This window comes from Trachurus japonicus, chromosome 6 (genome assembly GCF_045865225.1).
Source record: "Trachurus japonicus isolate A0001 chromosome 6, Traja_1.0".
In the NCBI taxonomy this organism is placed as follows: Eukaryota; Metazoa; Chordata; class Actinopteri; order Carangiformes; family Carangidae; genus Trachurus; species Trachurus japonicus.
In genome coordinates, this window is record NC_140912.1 from 32,677,250 (window position 1) to 32,699,009 (window position 21,760).

The window sequence follows — 21,760 nt, forward strand, 5'->3', positions numbered from 1 at the left end:
ACTTTTTTTCATTTTCTTTTCAATATTTGCTCTTTCAAGACTCAACATGTAGTCATAACACATCAGAATATCATTGCAGAGCAGCTAAAACAACAACAACAACAACAACATGAAAAGATAAATATTATTTAGGTGTCAGGCTCAGTTACATTTCAAAATGAAAGTGTTTATTTTCGCAAATTACAATAAAAAGTTGTTTTTTTTCATGGTTTTACAGTGAATGTGTTGTCGAACAAGAGATTATGAATAAATGCAAGAACTGTCAGGTTTAGTTTTTTAATCACACGTGAAAAACTATGGAGTGATATTTGTAATGTTGTTGCTATCAATGTTGATGGTGATTTTATTTTGTTTTGGAGGAATGTACTACCGTTTCGGACCCCTGACCTGAAAAAAAATCAAGGAAAAAGCCAATATAACTTTTATTATCAACCTTATCATTTTAAAGGAAAAAATTCATATTCACAATAAGTTAAAAAAAAAAAAACCTTCTTTTACCGGTGAGCTCAAGCAATACATAACCTCCACCAAATTTTCAAGCAGCCAGAAAGTGATTAAAACTTTCAATATATGTGAAAACTTGAACATTTTTTTGTAAACTTGTAAACTCCCCCTGGCGTATAATATATATATGCTTTATAGATTGCATTTTATTATGAAAAACTGTTTTTGTAATGTGAAACAAAGTTTTGAAAAAATAAAAAATAAAATCACACGTGAAACGGAAATGATGTCACTGTTTATTATTATTCTGTTCGTGAAGTTTCCGGTCGGAAGAAAAGGACATCACCTTTATTATAAACTTGTTCATTTTGTATGGCAAATGTCACATACATAAATGTAAACACTCCAAAACCTCACCCAACTTCAGAAGTTTCTTGCATGAGTTCAAAGAGTACATGAAATCCCTTACACTAATTGACACTAAACAAAGCATCACATCCATAGATATTTATGAGAGATTTTTCAAAGAATAAAGAAGTAGAATAAAGCTTACACATTCTATTTCCCTTTTTTTTCCTTTTCTTCTATAGGCTACCATACCATGTGCTATTTTTTCCATGATTTTATGTTTTCTAATATTGCTTAAAACAACCAGATTTTATTTTGATTTATTTATTATTTATGTTATTGATACATATTGGAGCACCTGTCTGATGTTTCATGTTTGATTGTATGTACAACCCTGTTCTCTGTACATCCCTTTGTATGTACAATGTTTTCAATAAAGCTCATTGGGAGAAAAAAAAAAAGTTTCCGGTCGGAACCTTTCTCTTCCTCGTTCACAGACGTGTAAAAACTTAACTTTACATTATTTTAACCACCGTTTTGCATTTGAAAGTGTATTTTAATACCTGAAACATTTTCATACATTATATCTCTAAGGCATGTGTGCAGTCGTGTGGTTGTATTTTATTTATAAGACATTCACTCCCCGCTGTCCTGTCTGTGGGGGCGGAGGTATTTTGGTGACGGACCTCTGGCTCTGCACCGACACATGTGAGCGACCATGGCTTCACCCGGCGGCGGCACCGGGGAATCGAACCTGATCGGTGTGTGTGTGCGATGGGGAGCTAGACCCGAGGAGACACCGCTCCTCTTTCCTCACCAACAAAGTGGGGGGGCAGCCGGACTGGTTACCGGGGCTCGCGCCGCCCTGCACGCGCTGCGGTCGCTGCACAACAGCCCCGTTGGTCCTCGTGGCTCAGGTGTACCTCCTCTGTCGGTGTGGTATATCGATGTGTTGATGAAAAGAAGGGATCACCGCCGACACGTCTTCACTTGTGTTCAAAAAAGAAGTTTATTAACAAGTAGAAGAACAGTGTACAAAAAATGCCGAATCCTGAAGCATCCCTGGTGCCAAAGTGAGATCTTCCGTTACCTTCAGGTCGGAGGTGAAGGGCGCCCTCTATCAGGACAAATAGATATACAGGTCTTCATTTGTTCCTTCTGCTCTCATGATGCTGAACAGTGTTAAACAGTGAGATGATTGACAGCTGTCTTGACCACACAGTCTGTTTTATCTCACCTCGTTTGAATGCACCTGAATGCACTTTGTCTCTGTATGCACTTGGAAGTTAATTACTCTGCCCACTATGTGTTGTTATGTGTTGTTATGTGTTGTTATGTGTTCTATGTGTTGTTATGTGTTGTTATGTGTTGTTATGTGTTCTGTGTTGTTATGTGTTGTTATGTGTTGTTATGTGTTGTTATGTGTTCTATGTGTTGTTATGTGTTGTTATGTGTTCTATGTGTTGTTATGTGTTGTTATGTGTTGTTATGTGTTCTATGTGTTGTTATGTGTTGTTATGTGTTGTTATGTGTTCTGTGTTGTTATGTGTTGTTATGTGTTGTTATGTGTTGTTATGTGTTCTGTGTTGTTATGTGTTGTTATGTGTTCTATGTGTTGTTATGTGTTGTTATGTGTCGTTACGTGTTGTTATGTGTTGTTATGTGTTGTTATGTGTTCTATGTGTTGTTATGTGTTATGTGTTGTTATGTGTTGTTATGTGTTCTATGTGTTGTTATGTGTTGTTATGTGTTGCTGCTGTTTTTCCTAACAGAGGTTGATTGCTCTGTGTGTGTGTGTGTGTTTTATGTGTATTTATTGGTATTGTATGTTTTTATGTATTTTGGACATCCTGGCTGCAAATCAATTTCCCAACTGGGACAATAAAGATAACTTTGAACTTTGAGCACCGCTGAGGACTGGGGCAGCGAGGATCCATTTTAGCGCCGCTGCTTTCTTCTTGGTGTTTATTGCCCCTGGGCTCCGTCCTGAGAAAGCATGGCGTCGCTTTTCATCGTTACGCAGATGTATGCGATGTCAGATGTATGAGGAGGAGGAGGAGGAGGAGTAGGAGGAGGAGGGGGGGGGGGAGGAAGAGGAGGAGGAAGAGGAGGAGGAGGAGGAGGAGCAGGAGGAGGAGGAGGAAGAGGAAGAGGAGGAGGAAGAGAAGGAGGCGGAGGAGGAGGAGCAGGAGGAGGAGGAGGAAGAGGAGGAGGAAGAGGAGGAGGAGGAGGAGGAGCAGGAGGAAGAGGAGGAGGAGCAGGAGGAGGAGGAGGAGGGTGAAGAGGAGGAGGAGGAGGAGGAGGAGGAGGAGGAGGAGGAGGGTGAAGAGGAGGAGGAGCAGGAGGAGGAGGAGGAGGAGGAGGAGGAGCAGGAGGAGGAGGAGGAAGAGGAGGAGGAGGAGGAAGAGGAGGAGGAGGAGGAGACTGAACTGTAAGAATCGTTATATTACGATATTATAGAAAAACGGACTCAGGAGCTTCGTTGTAGGTTTGTTTCCTGGAACACGTTTCAATATGGCCGACATGCAGACAGGTCAAGAGGTCAACCAGTCTAACCAGCCTCTGCTGCCACCCTGAGGACAACTCCCTTCATAGCACAACATCATCACTCTTCTACACCAACCACATCAGCATCAGTAGAAAAGTTAAAATAAAACATGTAATAGTTCATTTCTCTCTTTTTTTCACTTTCACCACATCAAATCTCTTTAACAACTTCAGAACTTAACAAGGATATAAAGATTTTTTTTTTTTTTCTTGTCCTGTCGGTGTCGGCGAGGGAGGAGAGGGAACATCTACAGTCTGAAGATCAGGACAGAGAACTAAACCTGAACCAGAAAGAACCAGAACTAGAAACACACACTCTTGTATTGCTGTCTTTGTGAGGCCAAAAAAAATGTCCTCACTTCTCAAAAATGTCGTCACTCTGGTGAAAAACTCTCTCCGGTCCTCACAACGTAGTAAGAACAAGAACACACACACACACACACACACACACACATGAAGCCTCGGTCTGATCCGACGTCAGGAGACGAGCAGCGTCAGATCTCCTGACTCACCTGAACGTGACGTGAGTCGTCCTCACCGTCACCAACGTGCACTGAAACAGACGGAGGAGAAGATCCACTTCACTGGAGTCTGAGAAAAACCGGTTTCCTTGAACGCAGCCTGAAGAGTCATGAGTTATTAAACCAGGACACAAACTCATTCACAAAACCTGACGAAGCTTCAGACACGTGAACACAGTGACACCTGGTGGTCGATCAGAGTTACAGCAGCTTTTTACACATCACTGACTTCACTGTGTCAATCTGGTCTCAGAGTTATTAGATCTAGATAATTAATGTTTAATGGTTATTAGTGTCGTTTACATGTGACGCTGTTAATGAGCTACAAACGATGGGACGTGATTGGACAATAAAACATCATCAAAATACAACTTCACTACAGTAAAGGAAGGAGAGAGAAGAGAGAGGAAGAGGGAGAGGAGAGAAAGAGGAGGGGGGAGAAAGAGAGCGTAGAGAGAGGGAGAGGAAAAGGAGAGACAGAGGGATAGAGGCAGAGAGAAAGAAGGAGAGGATAGAGAGAGAGAAGAGAGAGGAAGAGGGGGAGGAGAGAGGGGGAGACAGGAAGAAACTTAGAGGAGCCAGAGAGAAAGAGGATAGAGAGAGTGAGGGAGCAGAGAGAGGAGAGAGGGGGAGAGATAGAGGCAGGGAGGGAGGGGAGAGACTTAGAGGGGGGCAGAGAGAAAGATGGAGAGGAGAGAGAGATTTAGAGAAAGGGAGGGAGGAGAGAGGAGGGGGGAGAAAGAGAGTGTAGAGAGAGGGGAGAAAAGGAGAGACAGAGAAAGAAGGAGAGTATATAGAGAGAGAAGATAAAGGAAGAGGGGGGAGAGAGAGAGGGAGGGAGGGAGGAGAGAGAGGAAGAGGGGTGAGGAGAGAGAGAGAGAGAAGGGGGGAAGAGAGAGGGGGGAGACAGGGAGAGACCTAGAGGGAGTGAGGAAGATAGAGGGGGAGAGAGAAGAGAAGGGGAGGGAGGAAGGGCAGAGAGAAGGAGGGAGAGGAGAGAAAGAGGGGGGAGGGAAGATGAGAGAGGGAGGGGAAGAGAGAGGGGAGAAAAGAAGAGACAGAGGGATGGAGGCAGAGAGAAAGAAGGAGAGGATAGAGAAGAGAGAGGAAGAGGGGGAGGAGAGAGAGACTTAGAGGGGGGCAGAGAGGAAGAGGATAGAGAGAGTGGGGGAGGGGGAGAAGAGGAGAGAGAGAGGAAAGAGGAGGGAGAGAGAGAGGGCGAAAGGGAGGAGGGAGAGGAAGAGGGGTGAGGAGAGAGAAAGAGAAGGGGGAGAAGACAGAGGGGGGAGACAGGGAGAGACCTAGAGGGAGGGAGGAAGATAGAGGGGGAGAGAGAAGAGAGGGGGAGGGAGGGAAGGGACAGAGAGAAAGGGGAAGAGGAGAGAGGGGAGGAGGGATGGGGAGAGAGAAGAGGGAGGGGGAGGGGGAGGGAGGGGACAGAGAGAAAGAGGGAGAGGAGAGAGAAAGAGGGAGAGAAGAGGGAGGGAGGGGGAGAGACTTAGGAGGAGGGGGCAGAGAGAAAGAGGGAGAGGATAGAGGAAGTGGGGGAGGAGAGAGACTTAGAGGGGGCAGAGAGATAGAGGATAGAGAGAGTGAGGGAGGGGGAGGAGAGGAGAGAGAGAGGAAAGAGGGGAAAGAGAGAGGAAGAGGGGGGAGGAGAGAGAGAGAAAGGGGGAAAGGGAGAGAGAGGGAGACAGGGAGAGACTTAGAGGGAGGGAGGAAGATAGAGGGGGAGAGAGAAGAGAGGGGGAGGGAGGAAGGGCAGAGAGAAAGAGGGAGAGGAGAGAGAGAGGTGAGAGGGAAGGGAAGAGAGGGAGAGAGAAGAGGGAGGGAGGGGGCAGAGAGAAAGAGGGAGAGGAAAGAGGAAGTGGGGGAGGATAGAGGAAGTGGGGGAGGAGAGAGAGAGAAGGGGGAGAAAGAGAGCGTAGAGAGAGGGGGAGACAGGGAGAGACTTAGAGGGAGGGAGGAAGAGAAAGAGAAAGGAGAGAGAGGGGAGGAGGGAAGGGGAGAGAGAGAGAGAGAGAGAAGGGGGGAGGGAGGAAGAGAGAGGAAGAGGAGAGAAGAGAAGAGAGACCTTTGACCTTTAACTTTCCCTTTAATTCATCAAATACTTTACCTCCATAAAAGCAGAAGCATCAAATCAGCCACATACAGATCAACAGCAGCAACATGAACAAACATTCAGTGTTTCAGAGACTGCATCCTTCTCCTCCTCCTCCTCCTCCTCCTCCCTCTTCTCCTCCTCCTCCTCCTCCTCCTCCTCCTCTGAACACATCAGGTCCACTGTAGCAAGTAGCCGTCCTGAACCAATCAGAGAGAGAGATGAAAATAATGCTGATAATGTGATTGGCCACCAGTGACACGCCCACTTGTTACACATGATAATTTATTCTTTCTAATCCCAGAGTCAGAGATGAACTCAGCACAATCAGCTTCTGTTCCCCACAGAAAAACACCTGTAAGATGTGTGTGTGTGTGTGTGTGTGTGTGTGTGTGTGTTCTTGTATTTACTACGTTGTGGGGACCGTCGAGAGTTTTTAACCAACAGAGTGAGGACATTTAGGGGAAGTGAGGACATTTTGACTGGTCCTCACTTTTTCCAAGGGCTGTTTGAGGGTTAAGACTTTAGGTTATAATTAGGTTTAAATTAGGTTAAGAGTAATGGTTAAGGTTAGGGTAAGGGGCTAGGGAACACATTATGTCAATGAGTGCATTTCTAAAAGGAGTTCATCATGATTCTCCTTGTATCCTCCTGGTTTCTGTGTGGACCTACATTTAGTTGTGGTTGTGTTTTCCATATATGGTCGTGTTGCCAGACCGGGGCGAGTTAAGTTACAACACTGAGACACAAATTAGTTGATGACAACATGTGTGATGAATAAGACAGAGAACAGACTGAGCTGTAACTTGTAGTGGAGTGTCTTTAAATCTCTCAGCAGCTCTTCTACCACAGCTGGATCTCAGCTCACTGTTTATTCATGGTGTCAGAGTTCACCTGTCCATGCAGGTGTAATACCAGGAGTTACCCAGCAGGTGGCGCCACTCTACTGTAGAAAGTGACTTCCCCTCCCTCTGTCGCCATGAACTTGTGGGATTTCCAGTAAACACAGAGCAGCTGTTCAGACGCCATGTTAGAGTGAATGAAGAGCAGAAGGAGAGAAACTGAAGTCTGAGGCGAGTGAGTGTCAACACAACATTATTATTATTATTATTATTATTATTATTATTGTTGTTGTTGTTGTTGATGTGTCAGAGTGTGAGAGTCAGTGTGTCTGTGTGGACTGTGGAGGGAAGAAGAGTCAGACGTAGTCCGTACATACGTCAGCACATTGTCTCAGATTCACCTCCACACAACTTCTTCAAACTCAGAACAAACATCAAAGGTCAAAGGTCACGGTGACTGGATGAACATGGATTTAATGTCAAAGTACTATGAGTGGTGGAGGTCAACGACTGGATCAGACAAGGAAGTGATTATAGTTTGTCCTCGGTGCATTTGGGTGTGTCTTGATTCTGTGTATGTGTGTGTTACTGGTTTCCCTCTCAGACTGACTGAAGTCCTGAAGATGAGTGTTAATGTGGAGGAACAGGAGGACAGATCAAAGTCTCTGGAGAGTGACCGGTCCAAACATGAACCTCCAGACTCACAGTAAGAGACCAGATAAAAACCTGAAGTGTGTGTGACGTCACAGAAGAGGAAACATGTGTGTGTGTGTGTGTGTGTGTGTGTGTGTGTCCACTGATCAATGTGATGTGAATAAACACTAGGGCTGGGACTTTAACGCGTTAATTACGATTAATTAATTACACAAAAATTAACGCGTTAAAAAAATTAACGCATTTTAATCACACTTATTAAAAAAAATTGATTTTTTTTTTTTTTTTTTCTCACGTGTGTCTATGTGCGGTGCGCCCGCACGCGAGAGAGGCAGCAGTTTGAGAGACTGGCAGAGATGAGAGCTGGTGAAATGCTAGCATGGTTATTTAAAACACCATCTCTGATCTCTGCCTGCACATAGATACACAGAATGCGCTCAGCTGCAGCGCTATATCTATGACCTGTCACTGTCACAGGTGCAGCTCATCTCATTATGATAGGACTTCACCCTCAGAGCTCTGTCTTCAGACTGTCCTGACCTGTCCCTGAACATCACACAGGGACAACATGGAGCTGCTGTGTGATTGGTTACTGAGTTTTATTCATGTTTACATCAGGCTGAGTTCAACAAATCAGTTTATGCTACTGTGATTTAAGTAGCCTAGTTAAATACTACAGTAATCATCATAGTGTATTGGAAGGAAAGACCATTTAATCTGTATGTATCAAATATCGATTAATGAATTAATCGATAATTTGCATCCCTAGTCTGTTGGTCTTGGTTAAGTACCACCTTGAATGCTTAAGCTTATGTATTCAGTCATTCAATGGTATACTAAAATCCATGTGAAAAAAAAACTGTTCACGGTTCTCAGGTCAAATATTTATATGCGATTAAAATGCGATTAATTGCGATTAATTAATTACAAAGCCTCTAATTCATTCGATTAATTTTTTTAATCGAGTCCCGGCCCTAATAAAAACATGTTTGTGTTTGCAGAGGTCAGAACCACAGACTGAGAGCAGAGTCTCCAGGATCCATCTGTCTGTCCATGAAGAGTGACTGGTCCAGAGAGTTTCCTCTAAACTTCAAGTCTGGACCTGGACCTGGACCTTCAGAGTCACGGTAAGAGACAGTTTCTACTGTAAACTGAGCTGAAGATGATTCAGTCAGTACTCGTGTGAAGGAAACAGAGAGAAAAGAGGAACCAGATCCATCAGACTCTGAAGGTTCACAACAAACCTCAGAGACAGAAACCAGACCAGTTCAGGACCAGGTCTTCATTCAGCTCGTCTCTCTACACTTGTCTTCCTCTACTTTCTCTCTCTCTGCTCCTCTGGTTACTGAAGCCCCGCCCCCTTGAGGAGGTTAACCAATCAGAGCTCAGATGTGGAGCTGTGACATGTTGTTGATCCAGAAATGTCTTGACAGGAGGAAGAGGAGTGGTGTCTCTGTGGACCAGCAGCTGTCCTGCTGTGGTCTCTGTCAGGACGTCCTGAAGGACCCAGTCTCCACCAGCTGTGGACACTGGTTCTCCAGACAGTGCTTCACCTCAGACTGGGACCAGTCTGGTTCTTCAGGACCCCCCTCCTGTCCCCAGTGTGGACAAAGACCCAGAGCCAGAGGTGAGCTGCAGGCAGCCAATCAGAGCAGCTGTGGACAAAGTGAGACTGAACATCTGTCTGCTGATGTGGTCATTTGTGAAACCAGGACCTGTTGTTTTCTCCAGAGTCATTGTTCCATCACACAGCACTGACATTTAAGATGATGATTCAAACCTTCTCCTTGTTGTCTGTAGTTTTTCTGTAGCTGATGAAAATGATCTGATCAGATTGTCAGACTCTCTGTCTTCAGTCTGACTCTGTCTCTTGTCTCTCAGCAGATCGTGGTCTGCAGGAGGTTTTAGATCAACATAAGATCAGTCTGAGGAGCAGATGTGAACGAGTGACTGAAGGAACTGAGGGAACAGGAAGTGGAACAGGAAGTGGAACCCTCCTCAACAGGATCTACACTGAGCTCTACATCACAGAGGGACAGAGTGAAGAGGTTAATACCCAACATGAGGTGAGACAGCTGGAGACAACGTCCAAGAAGAAGACCCTCCATGACACTCCAATCAAGTGCAACGACATCTTTAAAGACTTACCTGTCCAACAGAGAGAGGACGTCTCTACGGTCTCACCTGTCCCAACAAAGAGAGGACGTCTCTACGGTCTCACCTGTCCAACAGAGAGAGGACGTCTCTACAGTCTCACCTGTCCAACAGAGACCCATCAGAGTGGTTCTGACCAACGGCGTCGCTGGCGTTGGAAAAACCTTCTCGGTGCAGAAGTTCACTCTGGACTGGGCCGAGGGCTTGGAGAACCAAGATGTCAGTCTGCTGGTTCTGCTTTCGTTCAGGGAGCTGAACCTGATCAGAGATCAGCGGTTGAGTCTTCTCAGGCTGCTCCATGTTTTCCATCCAACATTACAGAAGGTCACAGCAGAGCAGCTGGCTGTCTGTAAACTTCTCTTCATCTTTGACGGCCTGGATGAAAGCCGACTGTCACTGGACTTCAACAACAGGGAGGTTGTGTCTGATGTCACACAGACGTCATCAGTCAACGTGCTGCTGACAAACCTCATCCAGGGGAATCTGCTTCCCTCGGCTCTGGTCTGGATCACCTCCAGACCTGCAGCAGCCAATCAGATCCCTCCTACATGTGTTGACAGGGTAACAGAGGTCCGAGGCTTCACTGACGCCCAGATGGAGGAGTACTTCAGGAGGAGGTCCAGTGATGAAGATCTGTCCAGAAGAATCATCTCACACATCAAGATGTCCAGGACCCTCCACATCATGTGTCAAGTCCCAGTCTTCTGCTGGATCAGTGCTACAGTTCTGGAGCACATGTTGACCACAGACCAGAGAGGAGAGCTGCCCAAGACCACGACTGACCTGTTCTCACACTTCCTGCTGGTCCAGACAAAGAGGAAGAAGAACAAGTACGGACATGGAAGACACAAGACGAGTCCACAGGAGCTGACGGAGGCCGACAGGGAAGTTCTTCTGAAGCTGGGGAGGCTGGCGTTTGAACAGCTCAAGAAAGGAAACATCATGTTCTACCAAGAAGACCTGGAGCAGTGTGGTCTGGATGTCACAGAGGCCTCGGTGAACTCAGGACTCTGTACTGAGATCTTCAAACGAGAGAGCGTGATCTTCCAGAAAACAGTCTACTGCTTTGTTCATCTGAGTGTTCAGGAGTTTCTGGCTGCAGTCTACATGTTCCACTGTTTCACCAACAGGAACACACAGGTGCTCAAGAACTTTCTGAGAGAACAAGTCAAGGAACATAACAGTGACTTGTCTTCAGATTTAGATTCAGATTCAGAATCAGAAGAAGAAGAAGAAGAAGAAGAAGAAGAAGAAGGTGGACAATTTTCTGATAATGGTAGAGATTTAACCCTGGATGTCTTCCTGCAGAGAGCCATGCAGAAATCCCTCCGCAGTAAAAACGGTCACCTGGACCTGTTTGTTCGCTTCCTTCATGGCCTCTCTCTGGAGTCCAACCAGAGGCTGTTAGGAGGTCTGCTGGGTCAGACAGACAACAGTCCAGAAACCATCCAGAGAACCATCAACAACCTGAAGGAAAAGAAGACAAAGATCTCTCCTGACAGAAGCATCAACATCTTCCACTGTCTGACGGAGATGAAGGACAAGTCAGTTCATCAGCAGATCCAACAGTTCCTCAAGTCAGAGAACAGATCAGAGAAGTTTCTCTCTGAGATCCAGTGTTCAGCTCTGGCCTACATGCTGCAGATGTCAGAGGAGGTTCTGGACGAGTTGGACCTGAACAAGTACAAGACATCAACTCAGGGACGACTGAGACTGATCCCAGCTGTGAGGAACTGCGGGAAGGCTGGGTGAGTCCAGACATGATCAATATAATCACTGATCAGTAATAGTAATAAAAACCAGTGTTTCTTCTTTATTGGTATTGATACGTTTATTGATCCCACAACAGAAGAGCAGAACCTGTTATTATAGTTCAACAGTTTTGTTTAAATAAATATATTCATGTTGATGGACAATTTGCTCTTAAGTTTGAGAGGTTTTTGCGAGTGTGCGCCCCGTCTCCATGGAAATACATGGGGTCCAACTAATACCTGAAACACAATCAATCACGTCAGTAGACTCCTATTTGTAATAGAACCTAGTTTAACTCTACAGCAAATAATCCATCCCTTAGTAACGACCCAGCAACAGAAAAGATTTTCTCGTCCAAGATGAATGAACTCTAAGATGATGTTAATGTTTTATCGTGGTCTCTGACTTTCCCCAAATAAATTAATACCGCGTCGCCGGCACAGCTGATGGGGAAAGTCAAACATTTCGGTTACTTTAGATTATTTAAAAACCCAATCTCGCAAAAAAAAAGAGAGACAGAAAAACATAGAGGTAATATCTTCCATTTTATCCAACGAAATATTCAGCTCCAGGCCATAATTTTAACATTTTCACCGCGGTCACAACTAGTGTCTCTCTGACTTTGTACCCTCTCGGCTAAAACGGGACAGTTTACAGCATGTTAACTAAAACATGTTTATTTATTTATTTTTATTGTTCTAAAATTTGAGTTTGGCAGCTGACAGGAACTCTACAGGAGGTTGATTTATGGCGCGTTCCAGGCGACCCATAACTCGTGTTTTTCCGACCTGTGAACTCGTACCAGCTCGATCTGGTACAAGTTCACAAGTTGGAAGTTACGAGTTCAACTGCCATTATAGTATATATATTTTCTGGCAGAGGAAGGACGCTGGAGCTAAAACTGACCGTGTCCTCCAGCGTCCTTCCTCTGTCTATTGCTCATCTGTCTCCGGCCCGAGACGCACCGGTCTGCAGTTCGTCCCCAAGCTGAAGCGTAAGGATTCTCCCACTTGTTCATTTGATATTTTCTCTCTTCACAGACTTGTTGATTGTAAACTCTCAGAGAGTCACTGTGAAGTCGTGGCCTCAGCTCTGAAGTCCAACCCCTCCCACCTGACACAACTGGACCTGAGTAGAAACATCCTGAGTGATTCATCAGTGAAGGTTGTGTGTGCTGGACTGGAGAGTCCAAACTGTCGACTGGAGACTCTGAGGTGAGTTCACTGACTGGACCTGTTGGACTTTTGTCTGTGTTCAGTTCAAATGTGTGAAGTTCAGTTTGAAGCAGCGACTGATTGTGACTCCATGTTACTGCAGCTGGTAGAAGGTGAAGGGTCAGAGGTCACTCAGAGGTCAGTGTGGTGGTGATGATGATGATGATGATGATGATGATGATGATGGTGATGATGATGATGATGATGATGATGATGATGATGATGATGATGATGATGATGAGCTGCTCTCAGATGAAGCTGCTAACAGAACAGCTGGATCAGCCACTGTAGCTGAAGCAGCAGATGTGATGTAGATCTGAGGCCGGAGAAGCTGCTGTGTGTGTGTGTGTGTGTGTGTGTGTGTGTGTGTGTGTGTGTGTGTGTGTGTGTGTGTGTGTGCGTGTGTGTAAAAGTGTCAGTAGGTTACAACTTGCTAACTGCTTGAAACAACAGCTGAGTGGCTGAATGAAACTAATCCGTCACCCTAATTGATTTAAATTGTCTTCTGTTGCTGATGCACGGCCTTGGTAAACTTGGTTATTCATGTTATTCTAGTTGAGGATGTGGATGATCATGAGGGAGGGAGTAGTGGTGCAACGGATCAGTGTTTGTTTTTTTTAATCAATTTTTTATTTTGTTTTATTTAATTACAATTCCATTTATCCTTGACCCCACCCTTTTCCCGGGGGTAACATTAGATTAATAATAATTATTATTATTATTATCAACAGTACATAGCAGACATATTCATAAGACAGAGAAAAAACAAAACAAAACAAAAGGACAACAAAAACAACACACAAGCCCATCAAAACAACGCTTTGACTTTCTAGGTTGTGTACAGCTTCTACCTTTGCCTTTTGGGCACGAGCACTGGAAACAGATCAGTGTTGATCCTTGATCGCTCTCCACGGATCGGCACGCAAGTGTTCCACAGGTCGTTGATGAAAAGAAAGTTGTGAATGTAGCGCAAAAAAAAAACTCTACTCGTATAGGCAGCTTTATGTCGCGCACAACAACAAACAATAACAACCTGTGATGGTGATTGGCTTACAGACCTTTGCTTGTGTCGTTTTCCTCCCTAACACACAGTAGCTCCAGTATTTTCTTTTCACTTCTATAGGAGTGTATGTTACAAAAAAACTGATTTACAACTGGTTGTTTATTTACCTGCTGTTCTGTACTGATTTCTATCAACCAGTCAGTGGATACAGATTGTTGCAAAGCGTTTCCCTCCTCCTGTGATTTTAGAACAACGTTGGGGCGGTGCGTGGCGCAGTGGTTAAGGCGGCCGCCCCATGTAGAGGCAACAGTCCTCAACGCAGGCGTCCCCGGTTTGAATCCCGCGTCGGGCAGACCTTTCCTTCCTGCATGTCATTCCCCCCCCCCCCCCCCTCTCTGCCTCCCCCTTTCCTGTCTATATCACTGTCTATCAAATAAAGGCAAAAACGCCAAAAAATATATACTTAAAAAAATATATATATATATGAACGACGTCATCAGCGACTAACATTAGAGTCGACTTTAAAAAATCTGAAGTCATGCAACTACTAACCACACACACAGTTTATCATCCTCTGTGTGTGTGTGTCTTTGATCCAGTTTAGTCCTGAATCAGATGTAGTTGTAGTCAGTGTTTAGTCCAACAGGTATTGATCAGATATTGATTGTATATTGACAGACTGATCTGAGGTCAGCAGCAGCTGATGAATCTGTGCTGACATGTGGATGATGTGTGTAGAAGGCCACATGATGATGATCCACAACAACACAAGGACAAAGTCCCTCTACTCATTTACACACTGATCATTGATCAGGACACATCTGATCAATCATCAATCATTTCATCTTCTTCTTTTATTCTTTATTCAGATTGGAGCGCTGCAGTTTGTCAGAGATCAGCTGTTCTTCTCTGGTCTCAGCTCTGAAGTCCAACCCCTCCCACCTGAGAGAACTGGACCTGAGCTTCAACAACAAGCTGCAGGATTCAGGAGTGAAGCATCTGAGTGGTTTTCTGGAGAGTCCAGACTGTAGACTGGAGACTCTGAGGTCAGACTCTGTTTTATTTCTGTGCTCAGATGAATGTGATGTGAAAGTTGTGTTGATACTGAGCTGCAGACATGAGGCTGATATTCTACTGATCCACACTGAGGCTGTAGGACAGGGTAGGCAGGCGCTCACAGACCAAGACCAGGGCTGTGGGGGGTCGGCACCTCAGACAGCTCATCACACAACAACCTCACAACAAACACATTCATGTACAATGGTTTACACAGATCCAAGTCTTAAACATGTGCAACACCTTTTCCCCACAATCCATGCCGTCCTGACATCAGCTGTTATTAACACACAACTCGGATCAATAACAGGATCACATGTTGGAGCACCGCTCACATCACACAACAAACCTTTAACACAATCCACACTCACACCTGAGACTGAAGTCAAGCCAGCCCACACGTTGTTTTAAGGTGCGCGGATATACGGCACATTACCGCAAGAGCGAGAAAGTGCCCGTAAAATGAAAAAAGCAATGACCCCGAAACGTCTGATGTGGCATTTCAAAATAAAAGCCGGCCTTTCAAAATAAAAGCCTTGAACACTGCATTAATTAAAAAAACCTGCTAGTTATTACTGTACCATTCCACTTCAGACTGATAGTACTCGACCTGAAGATGACATCCAGAAAAAATCTGACCAATCTGATGTGGAAATTCAGAATAAAAGCCCTCTGAACTTTGATATTTTGAAGTATTTGTGTACATTTACAGTATCATTAAAAGAAAACTGCTAGTTATTACTGTACCATTCCACTTCAGACTGAAAGTACTCGACCTGAAGATGACATCCAGAAAAAATCTGACCAATCTGATGTGGAAATTCAGAATAAAAGCCCTCTGAACTTTGATATTTTGAAGTATTTGTGTACATTTACAGTATCATTAAAAGAAAACTGCTAGTTATTACTGTACCATTCCACTTCAGACTGATAGTACACGACCTGAAGATGATACCCAGAAAAAATCAGACCAATCTGATGTGGAATTTCAGAATAAAAGCCCTCTAAACTTTAATATTTTAAAATATTTTGTGTACATTTACAGTATAAATTTTTAAAAACTGCTAGTTATTACTGTACCATTCCACTTCAGACTGATAGTACTCGACCTGAAGATGACACCCAGAAAAAAATCAGACCAATCTGATGTGGGATTTCAGAATAAAAGCCCTCTGAACTTGCATATTTTTAAGTATTTTGTGTACATTTACAGTATCATTTTTTTTGTAAACTGCTAGTTATTACTGTACCATTCCACATCAGACTGAAAGTACTCGAGATGACACCTAGAAAAAATCAGACCAATCTGATGTGGAATTTCAGAATAAAAGCCCTCTGAACTTTAATATTTTTAAGTGATTTGTGTACATTTACAGTATCATTTAAATTCCACATCAGATCGCCCTGATTTTTTTCTGGGTGTCATCCTGAGGTCGAGTACTATCAATCTGAAGTTGAATGGTACAGTAATAACTAGCAGATTTTTTTTGTTTTTTTTTAAATGATACTGTAAATGTACACAAAAATATCAAAGTTCAGAGGGCTTTTATTCTGAAATTCAACATCAGATTGGTCTGATTTTTTCTGGGTATCATCTTCAGGTCGTGTACTATCAGTCTGAAGTGGAATGGTACAGTAATAACTAGCAGTTTTAAAAAAAAGATACTGTAAATGTACACAAAATACTTAAAAATATGCAAGTTCAGAGGGCTTTTATTCTGAAATTCCAAATCAGATTGCTCTGATTTTTTCTGGGTGTCATGTTCAGGTCGAGTACTATCAGTCTGAAGTGGAATGGTACAGTAATAACTAGCAGTTTTTAAGAATTTATACTGTAAATGTACACAAAATATTTCAAAATATTAAAGTTTAGAAGGCTTTTATTCTGAAATTCCACATCAGATTGCTCTGATTTTTTCTGGGTGTCATCCTCAGGTCGAGTACTATCAGTCTGAAGTGGAATGGTACAGTAATAACTAGCAGTTTTTTTTTAATTATACTGTAAATATACACCAAAATATCAAAGTTCAGAGGGCTTTTATTCTGAAATTCCACATCAGATTGGTCTGATTTTTTCTGGGTATCATCTTCAGGTCGAGTACTATCAGTCTGAAGTGGAATGGTACAGTAATAACTAGCAGTTTTTTTTTAATTATACTGTAAATGTACACAAAATATTTCAAAATATTAAAGTTCAGAGGGCTTTTATTCTGAAATTCCACATCAGATTGGTCTGATTTTTTCTGGATGTCATCTTCAGGTCGAGTACTTTCAGTCTGAAGTGGAATGGTACAGTAATAACTAGCAGTTTTTAAAAATTTATACTGTAAATGTACACAAAATATTTAAAAGTATTAAAGTTTAGAGGGCTTTTATTCTGAAATTCCACATCAGATTGGTCTGATTCTTTCTGGATGTCATCTTCAGGTCGAGTACTATCAGTCTGAAGTGGAATGGTACAGTAATAACTAGCAGTTTTTCTTTAATTATACTGTAAATGTACACCAAAATATCAAAGTTCAGAGGGCTTTTATTCTGAAATTCCACATCAGATTGGTCTGATTTTTTCTGGGTGTCATCTTCAGGTCGAGTACTATCAGTCTGAAGTTGAATGGTACAGTAATAACTAGCAGTTTTTAAAAAATGATACTGTAAATGTACACAAAATACTTCAAAATATGCAAGTTCAGAGGGCTTTTATTTTGAAATTCCACATCAGATTGGTCTGATTTTTTCTGGATGTCATCTTCCGGTCGAGTACTATCAGTCTGAAGTGGAATGGTACAGTAATAACTAGCAGTTTTTAAAAAATTATACTGTAAATATACACAAAATACTTCAAAATATTAAAGTTATAACTAGCAGTTTTCTTTTAATGATACTGTAAATGTACACAAATACTTCAAAATATCAAAGTTAGGGGCTTTTATTCTGAAATTCTAGATCAGATTGGTCTGATTTTTTCTGGGTGTCATCCTGAGGTCGAGTACTATCAGTCTGAAGTGGAATGGTACAGTAATAACTAGCAGTTTTTAACAAATGATACTGTAAATGTACACAAAAATATGCAAGTTCAGAGGGCTTTTATTCTGAAATTCCACATCAGGTTGGTCTGATTTTTTCTGGGTATCATCTTCAGGTCGAGTACAATCAGTCTGAATTGGAATGGTACAGTAATAACTAGCAGTTTTTTTAAAATAATACTGTAAATGTACACAAATGCAGTGTTAAAGGCTTTTATTTTGAAAGGCCGGCTCTTATTTTGAAATGCAACATCAGACGTTTCGGGGGCGTTGCTTTCATTTTACGGGCACTTTCTCGCTCTTGCCGTAATGTGCCGTATATGCGCGCACCTTAAAACAACGTGTGGGCTGGCTTGACTTCAGTGACCTGAGCAACAAGGATGTTAACTGTACACAACAAGCTGTTATTACAAGGTTTACAACAGAGAAGACACACAACCTGGGCTGTGTGTGTGTGTGTGTGTGTGTGTGTATCTAAGAGAGTCAGAGAGAGAGTAGGTTAAAACTTGCTAACTGTTAGCCACCGTAGCTCAGGCGTTGGTCTCCCGTCAGATAAAAGCTGCTGTTGTTCTTCAGATGAAGCTCATTAAGGTGTTCACCTCTCCAGTGGAGCATCACTGCAGTTGAATTAGCTGCTAAACTGCTGGAGGCTAAAAAGCCAGGGGACACGTCTGTGTGTTGACCATTCACCAAGGCAACGTGAACAGAAGTGCAGCTCAGACGTGGTGCAGTTAAGTTAAGAGGCAGCGTAGCGTTGTGCCTCTTCACCTCCATGTGAACTCTCTGTGGGAACTTACTGCACATGTGCAAACAGCCACATACACACCGTACTGACAGAAGAGGCAGAGCAGCTCTGGGCCTTTGCTCTGTAATACTACACATGGCTGAGTGGTTTGTGCAGCTGCTGCCTGGACAGAAGCTAGCTCTGTTTACTGGCTTTTATTAGACCATGAAAATCACCACATTCTGACACATTGAACTTGTAGTAAAGTTATCTGAAAGTCCAAAAGAATCCAACTTTAGATGAAGTGAATAAATCAAAGCCCTGACTGCACCTCACTGGTTTTTAGTCCAGTCTCTGTTTCTCTTCATGTTTCACCTCCACTACAGAAACACATGTGATGTATCAGACAATAACTGATCTATAATCAATAGCTGCTGGCTCCACCTCTTTCCTGAGGCTCTGTGATGTTTATAGTGAAACATTCAAAGCCAACATCCCATAATAAGGAGGTGTGTTTCAGGTTTTTCTGTCTCTGAGCTTCATTCAACATGTTTCTACACGTTAGTTGTCATGGTAACAGAGTTCAGCCTCACATGTGTGTTGTCTTGAGCATGGTCAGTAAATCTCTGATCAATGTGGCTGCACAACATGAGTTTGTCTGGATGGAGCCACAGGTGGAGCTGACAGGTGAAGAGGCGGAGTCACTGCGTCTGTGTTGAAGCAGCAGCAGCTTCTCATGAATATTAATGAGCTGTTTTCTCTCTATGTGACTGTTTAACCTGCTTCCTGTTGCTTCAGCTGTTGGACTTTGATTTTCTAAACTTGTTCTTTCTGAAGCTTCTTCAGCTCTGAACAGATGATGAGACACTGAACGCTGTCAACAAGGAGCTTTGTCCTCAACTCACTGCTTTTATTCTTTATTCAGATTGTGGGGCTGCAGTTTGTCAGAGATCAGCTGTTCTTCTCTGGTCTCAGCTCTGAAGTCCAACCCCTCCCACCTGAGACACCTGGACCTGAGCTGGAACAAGCTGCAGGATTCAGGAGTGAAGCATCTGAGTGGTTTTCTGGAGAGTCCAGACTGTAGACTGGAGACTCTGGGGTCTGTTCACTGACTGTTACTGTTGTAGATCTTAGATCTTTGATCCACAACTGAACCTGATTGATCTTCACTCAGAACTTGAATCATTGACTTTGATGTCATGAATGAAGGACGTTTGAAATAGTTGTTGTCTCATGTTTCCACTTGTTCTTCTCTCACACTGACAATGACTCTTCACTTTCAGCTCATTTCACTCAGTCTGATCAATAATCAATGATCTGATCACTGCAGCTGTGTGTGTGTGTGTGTGTGTGTGTGTGTGTGTGTGTGTGTGTGTGTGATCTCCATTTCATCTTCTTCTTTTATTCTTTATTCAGATTGTGGAGCTGCGGTTTGTCAGACATCAGCTGTTCTTCTCTGGTCTCAGCTCTGAAGTCCAACCCCTCCCACCTGAGAGAACTGGACCTGAGATTCTTCAACAACAACCTGAGCTCTTCATCTCTGCAGCAGCTTCATGATCTTGTGAAGAGTCCAGACTTTCGACTGGAGACTCTGCAGTGAGTCTGATCTGTAGCTGTTTCCACAGCTGATGAGACTGTGGGAGTGAAATAAAGTGTAAAGTGCAGCAGGTGAACCTGTCAGGATGTGACATCATCACGTATGACATCATCTATGACATCACAGACTCAGAAAACGCTGCAGCAGCTTCAATGTGTCAATCATCAGTGATCCAGTCACAGGTAAAGGTGTTGAGTCAAACAGGAACAATGAGCTTCACCTGTCACTCAAGTACAGGAAGTACTTTTACTCCAGTAACTCCTAACTAAATACTTTTACTGTGATACTGTCATTATAGAGGGATTATCTGTTTACCAACAAATCAGGATGCGTGCGCAACCTGACTGCAGAAAGAACTGGTTGTCATGGTTACCTCCATGGATCTAGTGTAGTCAAAGCGGTGTTAGTTAGCGATGTTGTCAGCGTACTACAACAGTTTATCACCTACTGATGTAGTGTGTGTTTTATACATAGACGGTTTTATAGTTTTATAACGGCAGGAAAAAAAAAAAAACGTCAGGACGGAGGATCGAGTTTGTACCGCGGCAACGGCAACTCAGCCACGGGACAAGCCACGGACACTCAGAGCACGGCGTCGGTCGGTCAGCGGTAAAAACAACACTGTCACTGTACATCCCTAACGTTACCTACTGTTATTTAACAGACAATAATGTTCAGGAAAATACTCACGTTTACAAAACTCAGTGTCTGTGAGGACTGAGCTGCTGCCTGGTCAGAGACGAGGGAAGAGGACGGACCTGTCTAAAGTCTGGAACAACTGCATAACGTAACTATAACGTTACCTGCATGACTGAGTATGTACCGGTAATGTAAAACAATATAGTTTAACGTTAATTAATCTCAGCTTGCTTTCCATTAGTATGTGACCTCGTCTTCAGTCACTGTCATAGTAAACATTTCACAACTCATTCGCTGCAGTTCTCCAGCTGTGCCTGTGGGCATTTAGCTTTATCACCATTCAAACCAACGTGTCTAACACGTTATATTGCTCGAAATGAATCGCCAATGTACTATTTTCTCTCTCGTTTGCCTTGAAATGGGTGCGAGTTGACGCTATTCTGTAAATTTTGCGCGTTTTGTTATTTTTATCAAAACAATTAGTGCAACTAACAGCACAAAAAGACATGATCACGGCTCTTGCTGCTCTGTTTCTGCAGGCGACATGCGCAGTAGAACGTCACTGACGTAGGCTGGTAATCCCTCTATAGAAATTTTTACTCTGCTCCTATATTGTAGTATTCACTGTGATACCATGTAAGAAGTACCTTTACTCTGATGCTGTATGTACAGAAATTACTCTATTGTTCTACTGTTCTACTAATACATTAAGTATTTTTACTGTGTTACTGTTAGTAGCCTACTGCCACATCCACTTGTCGTGCACAACAAAACACAGCAAAAGACCAAAATACATGTTTTATAACGAATTTCTTCATTTCGCCCTCAGTCTTATTAAACAGAAAGATGCCATTTAATTAAACTATTTAGTATTATTGATAAGTATGATTTACAAAAGAAACCCTAGCCTTTATTTTATAACTTAACACACATATGTACATCATTTCCTGTAGGTTTTTTTTCATTTTTTTTTCAATATTTGCTCTTTCAAGACTCAACATGTAGTCATAACACATCAGAATATCATTGCAGAGCAGCTAAAACAACATCATGAAAAGATAAATAATATTTAGGTGTCAGGCTCAGTCACACTTTCAAAATAAAAGTGTTTATTTTCGCAAATTACAATAAAAGGATGTTT

General features: G+C 43.0%; 2 protein-coding genes across 2 annotated transcripts in view; one reads left to right on the plus strand and one right to left on the minus strand.

Moving 5' to 3' along the window:
- Positions 1-20,756, minus strand: part of grm8b (glutamate receptor, metabotropic 8b) — a 589,884-nt gene extending 569,128 nt beyond the window's left edge. The window contains exon 1 of the mRNA XM_085780237.1: positions 20,671-20,756. The gene's annotated coding sequence lies outside the window, so the exon portion shown is untranslated. The remainder of the gene's footprint in view (positions 1-20,670) is intronic.
- Positions 1-21,760, plus strand: part of LOC146986482 (uncharacterized) — a gene marked incomplete at its 5' end in the record, with an annotated part of 532,005 nt that overhangs the window by 378,616 nt on the left and 131,629 nt on the right. The window contains 2 exons of the mRNA XM_085780485.1: positions 14,450-14,626; positions 19,309-19,482. Of these exons, the coding sequence (XP_085636611.1) occupies positions 14,450-14,626; positions 19,309-19,482 (351 nt within the window). The remainder of the gene's footprint in view (positions 1-14,449; positions 14,627-19,308; positions 19,483-21,760) is intronic.